Source organism: Alligator sinensis, unplaced genomic scaffold (assembly GCF_000455745.1).
Source record: "Alligator sinensis unplaced genomic scaffold, ASM45574v1 scaffold451_1, whole genome shotgun sequence".
Taxonomy (NCBI): Eukaryota; Metazoa; Chordata; order Crocodylia; family Alligatoridae; genus Alligator; species Alligator sinensis.
The window spans coordinates 26,295-39,807 of record NW_005842097.1 but is presented as its reverse complement, the minus strand read 5'-3'; the positions used below and the strand labels follow the sequence as shown (position 1 = coordinate 39,807).

Sequence of the window (13,513 nt, the reverse complement as noted above, 5' to 3'; positions counted from 1 at the left end):
GACAGGGGGCCCAGGTGAGGCAGGGGGCTATGTGTGTGGGCCCCCCCTCCTCAGACTTCTGCGTCCATAGCAGGGCATGGGGCTGCAGCGGGACCCCATATGAGAGGGAGTGTGGAGTTGTTCCCCCAACTGCTACTGGGTGGGCAGAGCTGCTTTACCTTGGCAACCATGGGGCATGGCACTCACTTTCCCACCAGGTCCTGCCTGCTGGACTGTGGAAGTGGTTCCTGCCCACAGCTGGTCTGGCCAGGCTGCAGCCCCTCACCACATGGGCGACTGGTGCTTTCGAGTCTGGGGGGGGGGGCACCACTCAGTCTGCTGAGTGCACCAGCAGCATGGCGGTGGCGGAAGTGCCAGGAGTTCCATCACCAACGTCCTGCTGGTGGAGCCAATTTCGGGGTGGGGGGAGCACAAGCACTCTCCCTGCCTCCCTAGCGGCCGGAGTGCTTGCCGTCAGGGGGAGCACTAGCACTCTTGGGGGGGGTGGAGAGGAAGGGGGGGCATGCCCCTCCCTACGCGTCACCTATGCCTCAACCCACTGGGCACAGGAATCTGAGTTGTTATATGTACTAGGACTGCAAAGCTTCAGTCCCTGATTCGATTTGGTGGAGATTTGGCCCAATTCAGTGGCTGAATCTCAAAATCCAAATCGAATCAGGAGACCCTTTAATCTCCAAATTGAATCGGAACCCTCCAAATCAATTCGAAGATTTGGACACAGACACAGCTTTACATGTTTTTTTTTCTACATACCTCAAGGTACCAGTTGGCTTGTGAATGCTGCGATGCTGTGGTGCATGGAGCATCCCACAGGAGCGTGGGGGCTCCCCAGTGTACTCGACAGTAGACCCAGAAGTGGACCAGAAGCACTTCTGGTTCACTTCCGGGTCCACTGGGGAGCATGCAGGGGGGGCCTCTCTGTGCCCCCCCCCCCCCACCCCCGGCCCCCCCAGCTCAGTGACTGCTGCCTCCTGGCTTTAGTGGGGCCCCTGGGATCCCCCCACGGCCAATCGCCAAGCTGGGGGTCCCCCGCGCTCCTGTGGGATGCTCTATCTGCCCCAGCATTGCAGCATTCACAAGCCACTCCTGGTACCTCAAGGTATGTAGAAAAAACATTTAAAGCTGTGTCTGGCTGAATCGCTGATTCTGAGTTGGCATCGAATCTTCATATTCGGATTTGGCTGAATTGAATCAGGGATAGTGATCCGAATTGAGTCGCTGTCCCGGATTCAGCCCTATGCAGTACTATACTTCGTACTGCGTCTAGCCTAGCTGATGCCATTGCAGAATTGCTTATTGTTTCTTCTCAAGCCTTGTGTACTCTTGAAATAATATTGCATGTGAAGGCAATGGTCATACTGTATAGCCACTTAGAGTACAAAATTCATTGCTCATGTTTTTCCTCAGATGGGAGAGAAAGCTCCTAACAACTTTTAGCCAGAATTTATACTACATGGGATACAAAAGAATAATGCATCCATCTTTTAAAGCTTTGAAGTGAGCTGTGCCATCCAATGCATTAAAAATATTTGTATTGGCAGGTGGCTGTTGTGTACTCAACATACCATAGACTTCAAAGATAATTGTTCAAACTTAATTCAGCCCCATATTTTACATGAATTATAATAAAGTCTTTAGTTATATGGTTATATTCTATTTTTTCTCCATCAGTTACTCGTTACCTTTACCGCACAGGGTCAGTTGTGTAAATTGAATGGCTGGCTCTTGATTTCTGTTGTTACCACACTATAATTAAAATGAGGTTCCCTAGCTTGCAGCCCTTGAGTTGTATTGTATTAGGAAATTGCCAGTTTGAAGTAAAGGGCATGAAGATAAGCTATGAAGAAATCCTTCAGGGGGGAGGGGGCAGAGATCTTGGCCCCTAACTGACCCTAACTTCAGGCAAAGGATCAAGCATTTACAGCATTGATGAAAACCCCTTTTTTTGGTCCTGGGCCAAGTTCTTTTAGTCTGTCTGGCTCAGTGGTATCTGTGTCTTAGCTTTGCTGCTGCTGCTTCTCTCCAAGAGCCATAAAAGGTATTCCCTATCCACCAGAACTGTGGAAGAATGGTTTGCAACATTGTTATCCTGAAGTGGAGAGTGGTGTGACCCATCTTGGACCACGGGAAATTTGGTATTCTGCAAACTGAAGTTTCAGATGATGACATTAGTCACCCCAGTCCATCCTAAGACTTGGTGAACTGGTTTGCATCTCTTGACCTTTTGGAATATGACGACTTCCACACACGCATTGTACCAATATACTGTACCAGAACAATCTGAAATTAGATTACAAACAATACATTGTTTAATGATTGCTTATGGCTGCACTTGAACTAATAAACTAGAAGGGAATGGTTGCACAAAATATTACCAATCATTTAATCTCCGTCCATCTTTTTAATTTTATATTTATTTTAGTGGTTTGTATCTTTGAAGAGGGAGGAAATAGCATAGATAAAAGATGCAATATTTAGATAGAAGAATTTTTAAAACTGCTAGAAAAACTTGGACCCAATAAATAAATGGTCTAGGGCTGTAGTTCCAGTATAGGCCTTCAACATCTGTGAAAGCAGCAACAAAATCCGATTAAAAAGTTTTATCCCCAAGTTGCATGGTTTAGATTGCTAGAAGTAGAGCTGCCTCGAGGGGGGATAGCACTTTAAGATCACTTGGAGAGTTTGGAAGCTTTTGTTCTGTATTGGAATGACACATACCTTTTGATTGTTTTCACAAGATATCATTGGTCAGTTCAGGTCTTTCGGGAAGGAACGCCCTGGACTTTAGAAACCTTTTTTGTCAAAAATCTGGTAAATTGATAACGTCTATATTAATGGCTTTGATTTTGATTAAATGATATGTTTGGATTAATAAAAAGATTTAATTGAAAAAAGTTCTAAGCGGCTTTAAACTAGCGTGTATTTGGCACGGCATAGAGAAGGCTTACAGAGCATAGAAGGCTAAACAAGGGAACTTTTTTCCCACCACTATATTGTGGTTCACATTTATGCATAGTTTAGAAACCTCTGTGTGTAATTCTAATTATTTTTTTTATATAATTTTGTCTTCCTATAAAACGTAGGGCTGTACATGCCACACCATGTTCATTGAAGAACACCTCATACTAGTCTGTGTGACTTGGTGCCTAACATAATATAGAGTAATATTTTTGTCATCAGTTCTGTGATAGGTAGCATTAACTTTGGCTTGGCTTTCACTTCAGAATAAAGACTTCACAGTAGTTGTATCTGAGAACCATCAATTTTCTGTCAGACGTTCACTGCTTACAAATGAGATTCAGCTCATAAAATCTGTTAAGCTGTAACTGCATGCAGGATAAAAAGATGCTCGATGTCTGCAATATAATTTGCCAAAAATCTCTTGTAAAACAGTTGGCTGACTAAAATAAACTGTCAAATATAAAAAATTCTTAAGACTCTTTGGGCGTATCCACACATGCAAGCATGTGCGCTTGCAGCATCTCAAATAGAAGCAGTGCAAATCTGAGCCAGGGCTTTTTGCCTCGGCGCATGTGCTAGGACATGGACTTGGTTGTGGAGCAAATTGTGCCACTTGGGACAAAATAACTCTGCCTAGCTCCTGGATCTGCAGCCTGGGGCCAGCACCTGTGCTATCCCCAGCAGTATAAAAAGCTGACTTGTCCTGGCCCTATCTGTACAAAAAGCTGCTCTGGCAAGCAGCTCAGGGCTATTTGCTCTCAAGAGGTTCTGGGGCCCGGCCACTTGGTACCTGGGGACAGTACCCCTTGTGCCATATATGGGGAGAGAGAGAGAGAGAGCAATCAGTTGGGCAATGCTTTATTGGTATATTTACAATGTTAAAGCAATGTGGAGGCCTACCAGTGTCTATCATCTGGATAAAATAAATTCTAAATACCTATGTGTTGATGTGTGCTTTTCATTTTCTTCACACATGATGGATGTGGTGTTTGCAGGAAGGGGGTGGGAAGGGGTGTGGAGGAAGGCGGGTGGGTGTATGTGGAGGGATGTGGGTTGGTGTGTGGGTAGATTTGGGGCGATTGCTGGGGACCTTGTGGGGGGGCTGCTCAGGAGGGGTGGGTCCCCTGGCCCCCACAGGGTACAGCTCGCCCCAGCTGCCCCCTGGAGGGCTGCAGCTCCAATTCCCCACAGGACCACAACCCCCCAGCCCAGGGTCCCAGGCTTGCTGGAGGGTGACAGCCTCCACCTGCCCAGGGTCCCAGGCACCTTGGAGGGCCACAGCCCATAATTTACAGCAGCAGTGGGAGTGGAGCACTCTGAGCCACGGCGACAGGACCTGGCATGGCAAGCGGGAACTGTGCGCCAGGCCCAGCTGGGTCCTGCTGGCTCTGGGGCCTCTCTGCCGCCCGCCCAGGCCGGGTCATGGTGGCAGGACCTGGTGCAGCATGTGGGGACTACACCACACCACGCCGGGTCCTGCCACCATGAGAATGGCCTAGCCAGGCGGCAGAGGGGCCCCAAGAACAGCAGGACTCGCTGGATGCGGCGCGCAGTCCCCACGCCGTGTCCTGCCTCTGCCCTGCTGTGCCTGTGGGGCGGTGGTGCGCAGTGGGACCTGGGCCAGCCCCGTATGGCATGCTAGTCCAGCTTTGCACCCGAGCAGGTCACATGGCTCCAGGAGGCATGGGTCCTGTGTGCGCCTCCTGGAGTCCTGCAACCCGCTTCGGTGTAAAGCCGGACTAGCGAGCTGCACAGGGCTGGGCTGGGTCCTCACCCCCCGCAGCCCTGGAGGCATGCCCACACCCACATCCCCCTGCCATTCCTCACCCACTCGCACTCATGACCCCCCCCCTCCCCCCTCCTTACTTTGGACAGTGCTGGGGGCCGGAGGCAGCAGGAGAACCAAAGAGATGCTCTGGCTGATACCAGAGCGTCTCTTTTGGAGGACTGACTCCATGGCACAGTCTGGGACCATGCCTTACTCTGCTGTTCTGCGGAGCGGTTTTAGATCCCTGGGTATCCAGGGGTCTAATTTTCTCCCCACACTGCAAACTTGCAGCATGGGGAACATTTTTTTTGTTCCCGCACATGCTTCTTGCCCTGCATCAAAGGGGTTTGAGATGGGGCAAGAGGCATGTGTGCGCTCGTCTGGACATGCCCTTTGAGTCTTTTTGGGAATAGCAATTTTAGTAGCTTCTTATGAGCTGCTAAGATTTGAGGACTTGAACTTGGAACAAGACTGAGAATAACTTCATTCATGCAAGTAGTCCAGTTGCATGTATTACATAGCTGCACTTTGAAGCACTTTATAACATTGGGATTTAAAGTATCCATAGGCACTCCCTTGAATGTAGACCCTTTGTTTTAACCAGGACTGGGTGACAAGTAAAACAAGTTTCAGTAGTCTTTGTGTGTAACTTCCAAAGGCCTTTTGTTGCCAACTTGAAAGGGAGCTAAAAGGGGGGACACTTACTTTAAGAACTTGGTGTCCTAGATTAGCTGTGCACAGTGGGTCCTTTCTGCTAGTGTGTCTGCTGTTATTCATAGTCAGGAGCATTCAATTCATTGGGCAGGGTTTTGTCTCCTGTACACAAGCTGTGTCCTGTGAAAGGGAAGAGTAAAGGGGCAGGCTGTAATGGGAGCGTTCTGCAGTGCATAAATTCATTCTGCATGGGTTTGTAGGACTCCTCCGCTGCCATAACCCCAGCATAAAGGTGGGATAGAACCAGATCAGGAACACTGGTGACCCAAGTGATATGGAGAGCTCCCAAAGTCATTGTACTTGTTTCAGGTTTCCAGCACAGTTTGCAAAGGTGGCTTAAGGCAGTCTTTCTTCTTTTTCTTTTTTTCTAATCATAATAGTGGTCTTCTAGAAATACTTCCATGGTTCTGTCATTTTCTTCATTTGGGCTCTTTTACAGTAGTCTGGAATGGCTTGCTGGAGTAAAGTGCTGCCTGACTAAAGCAATCAAAATACGGCCCATGTCCATAAGTATGATGCTGATCATGAAATTGTAATTGGTTCGTTTTTTTGAAATGGCGTAGTATACATCCTCATTGTGGAGGCTCCCAGTAATCTAAACAATGGAGTTTATAAGGTATACAGGTTTACGTATGGGGAAAAAAAGTGATAGACCAGGGAGGAAGAGGCAACCAGCTGAGCTGGACTCCATCTGACTTATGTAGTTTTACCTGAAAAACTACGCAAGTCCTCAGGTCATGAGGACTGTTTACAAATGTTCTAAGTCATGACCATGTGCTATAGGATGTAGATAAAAAGATTAAATGCTATTTGGAATCAAAGTAATCATCTTAATATCTTTCAGCAAAGCAAACAACATTTGGCCAAATCACTGGAATAACACAGATCAGATCAGTCTGGAACTGAGTCGCTGACCAAGTGGCTGGTGTTTAGAGCACAATTTTGAGTGTACTCTGCTTTGCTAGACAGGTCCTTAAATTTTTGACTGGGTGAGCACTTGTCCTGTGCAGGTTGCCCCCTGTACAGATGGGAAATTGAGGCACAGATTGTGTGGGCTGCACAAGGTCATGCAGCAAGTATGGCAGAGCAGGGAGTTGAATGTAAATCCCCAGAGTTCAAGGCAAACAAAGTTACCATTGCACCATCCTTCCTATTTGTTCCACAGAATTTTGGGTATTGGAGAGCCTCGTTGTTAGGGATTTATACTGTAACTATACCTTTATACCAACAAAAGCAGTGTTTTTCATTCCAAGATGGAAATAAGACAGAAGCAGTGTAAAGGGGGGAGGGAAGAAAAACCTGTGGAATTAGTTGTATTTTGCTTTTTTATTTTTCCACATTACTTAAAACAAGAAATTTTAATAGCACTGGATTTACTTTTTACAACAAAATATTTTCATGTATTCATTTCCTGCCCATCATTAAAAAACAACAGTCACTAAATGTCAGCACCTAAATCTTCATAATACTGTTGCTTGTCTGTAGTGCAGTTTTGTTTTGCTTGAAACCTTGGTTAGTGATTTTAAATCTATTACAATTTGTATTTAACATTCTTTATTTTTGTCAGTCAGTGCAAATCCAACAAATGTTTTTGTTTTTTTTAAGGAATAAGAAACATTTACAGTCTAATGGAAGCTAGGCCATAGTTTTAACATGACACATACTGTACAGTGTTAACATTGGCATTTACCCATTTTAAGATAACAATATAAGCTTTATTTTTTAATAATTAATTCCTCTTTGCATATGACTGTCTGTGCTTTATGAAACTATTGGGGACTCAAATATATCAATGAAAGAGCACAACTGTATTTTTATTTAATGTTAGATAAGATCCATATTTTTTACATGTTTTATTTTGGATGATAAATAGATCTATTTCTCTTGAATACATTCTGTAAACCTTTAAAATATGGACATTTCTAACTAGTCAACATTGGAACCAGAAGCTCAGGCTTTGATGTAAATTATTGAAGGAAGGAAAAAAGTAATGAGAATGTTTCCCTGAAAATGTATTTTAGCACGAGTAACTTCTTGGACCTGGTATTTTGTACAAAGGTATAATTGAGTCATAAATGCCATTCTGTTCCTCAGTCAAGCATTATATTTATAACATATATGAGATACCTAGATCTTTTCTTTGCAATAATTATATTTCTCCACCCCTTATAACAGGAACTGAGCAGGCTAAATCCTCAGGTAGTATAAATCAGCATAGTCCTATTGAAGTCGTGCTGATACATGGTGGCTGAGGATCTGGCCCCTAAGTCTGAGATGCAAGAGAAGTGTGATTTAAGTTGCAGTTTTTGCCACAGGAGTGCTAAAGAATTTGGACAGATCGTGTTCAATACTTTACGGCCAGCCAGTGGCTCTTAAATTTTGTGCTGGTACCATGAATTACATTTTTGATGGCATTTGTTATAACCAAGACAGCAGTAACAACTGTGAATCTTAAAAATAAAGATTCTATCAGATTATTTAAAAACTCTACAGCTAATTAAATAGACCAGTGTCAAATATAAGCTGTCTGAAGATATACAGTAAAATAAAACCTCAATGAGGTTTTAATTTATGCAGTCTTTATGGAAAATGATGTTCCTTATTTGGGTTTGCAAAGCTCCTGTAGTGTTCTGCAGTGGTATGGCATGAAATTCCTTTTAATAAATTATACAGCAACTTGCATTAAATTATAAATTGATATAAGTAATTACCATGCGTGCTAGCCATAGGGTACTAGTAGATCATAATGCTTTGCAGGTCTCTTGTTTTTTTGTTTGCTTTCTTTTTTCATTCATGTTGTGTGGAAGTAATTTAACGTAGACAGGGAACAATTTGATGCTGGCAACTGTTAATGGACTAGTGGTAAATCAGTCCACAGAACATGCCGGGGGGGAAAAGGAGGGGAATGAAGCTGTATTTCAATAAAAACAATAAAGTGCTTTAAATGAGTATCTGTTGTTCACTACGTTGTTTATTTCACTTAGACACCAAAACCAACACAATGAAAGAAGGCGATAGCCTAGAATAAGTACAGCTTAACTGCTAACCTGTACTTCCATGTGAATTGTTTAGAAAAAAATGTTTATCAGCTGTGTTTCTTGTTTTGTTGTTAAAACTTAGTTGATTGTGGGATTAGGAGTGAGTTACAGTGCAGACTGAACTTGCACAGACATAAAGAGGAGGACCATAAATATTCCCTATTTAAAGTTTCCACTTGCAAAAAAATATGGATTTAAGAGGAAGGAAGCAAAAAAGAGCAATTTTGGAAACAGTCCATATCCAGTGTACATAGCCAGGTGGTTTGTAATACACTGTTCAGCTTCTTGAAATTAGGAAGTGACTTCTGGGAATGTATAGAAATCTGAGAATTTATTCCAAGTCCATTGAATGACTGCTGCTATAATATGGTTGCTTCTTCCATGGCTTCAATCCACCTGAAAAAGAAAAGAAAGGAAGGGGGGGAGCAGATTTAGTTTTGTGGATCTAGCAAACACATTTATTTAAAACACTGGGTTCAGAGAAGAGTGTTCTGTTCTGTTCTGTTCTCTTGTTTCCCCATTATAGTCCTAAAGAGGAAATAAAGGCGTGGAGTTAGAGTAAGGGTCCTGGAAGCCAAGACATCTGGGTTCTGTCCTTGACTTTGCTACTGATTAAACTCCTGTATAAACTCGAGGAAATCACATGTGCTGGATGGGTGAAGAGGGAGAGATGAAATTATGGAGGTATGTAGAAGAAAGGGATATTTTAAACATGCAGAAAAATGAAAGGATATATATTTTAGGTTCTAGCACTCATCATTAATTTTACAGTTACTGTAATTATGCAGTACTAGTAACAATAAAGCATGTTAAATCTAGAAATTGTTCATTAAAGAGCAAATTAAAAGGCAGATACACTGGATTCATATGAGCAGTCCCTTTTACAATTACATCTGATAGATTGCTTTGTGTGGGGCTATGAATCTTAACTTCCTTAGTGGCATCTGTAGAAAATCTGTTGCTGAGATGATGGACTGAGTTCTGCCTGGTGCTTTAATGTCAGCCAGGTCAATTGCATTTAATTGGCTGTAATTAGCATACATGAACCTGTTTCTATTCTATCTTTTAACTGGGTTGCCTTCAGAAGGAAAGGAAGTGGGGAAGAAGTATGTTAGGGGAATGAAGCGTGCTGCTTACACTTTTGACCCCGTTCATTGGTTAGTACGTAATGTGCAATTCCCCACCCAGTACCTCTGTGCTGAATTGTAATCCTCTGCTCGGAAGCTATAAAACAAGGTTTGCTTGTGGTAAAGATGGAAAACTGCATCCGTACTTCCTTCCTCCTTTTCTGGGGCAATTGTGAAACCCAGCAAAGGCAAACTCTCTGTAGCGACTTTATCCTAAAATCAATTCAGAAGGGGTAATAAGACTTTAGAAGGAGCATTTCCAACAGGGCTGCAGGCTCTTTGGAGCTGGGTATATCTTTTCATCATGTGTGCCTGCAAAGCCTATCACAACAGGGCCTCAATCCTTATGGAGTCCTTAGTTGCTACTGCAGTGGTAAGGAGTGTGTGGATTTCAAGAAGCATTGTCTGCTGCAGTGTAAGGCTTCCTTGCGCACTGCCGTGCCGGCGTCTCAAACCTGAACTTAAAGATTCCATCTTTAGGGTTCAACTTCTCCATGATCACTTCACACAATCCACTTTAGACAACCAACAAGGGTTCCAGCTTAGTAGCAGACATGAGTGGCCTCTGTGAGGTGGGTGTCTAGGAACCAGACTGAGATCACCAAACCATAGGTCACAGAGAAGGTCTAATATTACCAAGGCTAAGGAGGGTGCCAACATTGTATAGTGGCAGCCAGTCCCTCCCCTGCACAATCTCAGCAGCCTTTAGACAGAATTTCCTTCAGTCTCTCACAGCATGCTTGCTTTCAAAAGCACTGCTTTAAAATTTATGAGCTGGTAATGCAACACTGTTAATTTACTCCCAGGAAACATCCATGAATTCTGCTTGCACTATAGAAGTAGAAGAAAGACAGCAATAAAGCCTTAATTGAATTGTAGTTTAACTATTACTGATGGCTGCAATTTTGGTGGCTCTACCTCTATTAAGGTAATGGTTTTTTCCCCCTTTTTGAGATTCTCTTCTCTCTCTCTCTCTCTTTTTTTTTTTTTTTAAAGATATAGCCAATGCTGGGAGCATAAATGCTTGTCAGGCATTCGCTGTTCTTTCAGATTTTAGTCCATTACTGTGACAGTAGAAGCGACTCCATTCAGGTAAGCAGAAGTGTCCACCCCATGGGGAAGGAGGGGATTGAACTTGGTTTTAAGAGCTTCATTTTCAGTAGTGCTGAGCACCCACAGTTCCAGTGGAACTAGAAGCTCATAGGAGCTGCTCTGTTCCAACACACCTCTGAAAATCAGGCTTAAGATACTATTGTCCTAGATGGCTGACAGTGGTGGTCAATTATGCCACTTTTTTATGCATCACTATATCTCCCTACTTCATTTATGTGATGAAAAGTTAAGTACTTGATATTTTCAAAACATTTGAAAAGTTTAAGTGCCAGTTTCATAGGTTATCATCTGAGCTCTGCCTCATTCAGTAAACGCTGCTGTCTCCGTTATGAATGACTACTATCAATCAGAACCATCCCTTGTATCTTCTTATAAAATTTCATGGCTACCCAGGGTACTACAGCAACTCAAAGAAGTAGAGATGAAAATATGACAAAGGAGCTGGGAAGTGACAAAAGCTTCCAGCAAAGTAAAAAATCACCCTGCCTAATAAAACACCTTCCACTGGGGTAAGTCTAATCACCACAATAGCCTAGGGAGGAAATGCTGGTCAGCTCCACACTGCAGCTCAGAGCTGGCCACCGCCTTTAACAGTGAGAAGCACGATGGCATGCTTGCCCTTGTATTCTCTGACGGCTGCACACTTACTATGTATACTACAGCCGTATGCCAAATATCTACTTCTAGAGAACTGGGATGTTTTTCTTGGTCCTGGAGAATTGATTTAACCCTTGACTAGAGAAAGCTTGGTTTTTCCTTCTTCAGGGGAAAAAAGGCTATATAAATAACAATCCAGCAGTTCTCAGGTACCATCTCATACCATATACAGTGCAGTGAAGCAAGACGGAGAGGCTTTTCTAAGACTATTTTGACTGAAAGAAATTCTTGCCAGAATAAACCTGCTTTCTGTAATAGAGAGAGGCCCAGACTATATAGCTCCTAATCCACTTTTCTTCATATATGGAGTATGTTGAATTATATAAAGAAGCTGTAAGGTCATATGCTAGTGCCAATATATTGGCAATTTGCTGTATATCTACATCTAATTTCCTTGTACTTGGAGTGTTTGTCACAGTTCACATAGGAGCGTATATTTTATTGTGGCTCTGGTAGCTCCAGAGCTCCTGTGGCTCCTAAACTAATTGGGAAAGGCTAGGTAAGAAGTGACAGGTATGCTCCTCTAATGAAATCTGTCGTGCACAAGTGAGAAAAGGAACATGACAAGATTCCCCAGTTGGGTTGCTAAGTCATGACAGACAGTACCTCATTTGCTGTATATGTGTAGAGGACTTTGCCTTTGATGACAAACCACAACTTTTTCCAATGTCGTTTGCCTCTCTTACACCTGCTGAGATAGCCACTGATGGTCGATCCTTCTCCTGAAGCTGCTACCTGAAGAGCCAAGGAAACAGTGGAGAAATCACATTTCATTACAACAGAATTTTTTTCCCTCTAAAGAGACTAGCATGCTAAAATGGAGTACATCATTTTAAAGGAATGTACAGTTGCCTGTGTCTGCAAGAACACTGAGAATTTTTTTTTTTTTTTTAAAAGACCAAGACAGTATAAATCTAAGCAGAAAATACAAGTATAGTGTTACTCTTATGCATAAGAGAATCGGAAGATTTTTCTTAGTCAAGTTTTGTTCTCATCGATGCTGATGAAGCCAATGGAGTTATTCTGGAAGCAGAGTCACTTGGGCCAAAAATGTAGCCTGGTGCAGTTGAGGAACTGAACTTGTCCTTTTTCAACACACCTATCCTAAGGCACGTGTTACAGGACAGTGGTGTGACTTAGGTCGTTAAGCTTGGGGTTCTGTTCCTGCCTTTACAAGGGATTTGTTGTGTCCATTTGGGTCAATTACATCTCTGTGGCCGAGTTTCATTTTGTAAAATGATTAATCATTGGTGAAAGGAGAATAATTCCTCACTCCACAAGGAGGGTGCGATTTTTTTAATTTTAGGCTTGATTCATGAATACTTGTAAAGATCTTTGGGTGGAAGGCAAAATAAAAATGCAGTGTACATTAATTAATTACAAGAATGAGCAGGGCTGATACTCAGATACAAACAGAGTCAGCTGACAAGCTGCTTAAAAGCAATCTTTAGTAACAGAGACACAAGGGGAGTGAATTGCATCTGTAATGTATTGCAACAGAAAAGGTGTGCGAAATATTCTGGAGCGTGGTAAGGACCTTGGGAATGGCTTTGAGATGAAGGCTGTGATAGGATGCTTCATATTAATAAACGTGTGCTGCCCCCGTGTGGTTAAAAGGCAATAACCACAACCTCTTCTAAATTAAAGCTAAAATCTTGCCTCTGATTTCTCTTATTACTCATGGACATGCTAGTTGAACAGGAAATGTTGTACAATGTTTATCAAATGCCTCTCAATTCAGATGCAAATGTCAGCACATACGTAAATGTTAAGCAACTCTCATGTTTTGGTTTCCCTGACCTCCTTTCCCTCTTTGCTAGAAGATAATTACAACAAGCTCAGTAAAAGCTCTGGGTTGGGTCACTGAAGTCAGTATTAGATACCCATTGACTTTGAGAATCTAGGGATCATCCTGCATCCTTTGATGTAAAAGACAGCATAGATATTCCAAATAATATCAGTACTACCAGGTTTTGAATCGGATGCTTAGTTCCAGGAAGGAAAGCAATACAAGTAAATTGGGTAAAATCTTGGCCCCACTGAAGTTGATGGGAGTTTTGCCATTTCACTTGTTAATTTTCAGTAGGCTGAGATGAGCTCTGAGAAACACAATTAATTAAAACGGTTGCATCCAC

At 42.9% G+C, this 13,513-nt stretch overlaps 1 protein-coding gene across 1 annotated transcript in view; it reads right to left on the bottom strand.

The window, feature by feature from the left end:
• Positions 1-6,754: 6,754 nt before the first annotated feature.
• Positions 6,755-13,513, bottom strand: part of LOC102377337 (FYVE, RhoGEF and PH domain-containing protein 5) — a 28,272-nt gene continuing 21,513 nt past the window's right edge. The window contains exons 10-12 of the mRNA XM_006024149.3: positions 11,985-12,113; positions 9,673-9,821; positions 6,755-8,877 (exon numbers count right to left, since the gene is read on the bottom strand). Coding sequence (XP_006024211.1) covers positions 8,841-8,877; positions 9,673-9,821; positions 11,985-12,113 — 315 coding nt within the window. The 3' untranslated portion in view covers positions 6,755-8,840. The remainder of the gene's footprint in view (positions 8,878-9,672; positions 9,822-11,984; positions 12,114-13,513) is intronic.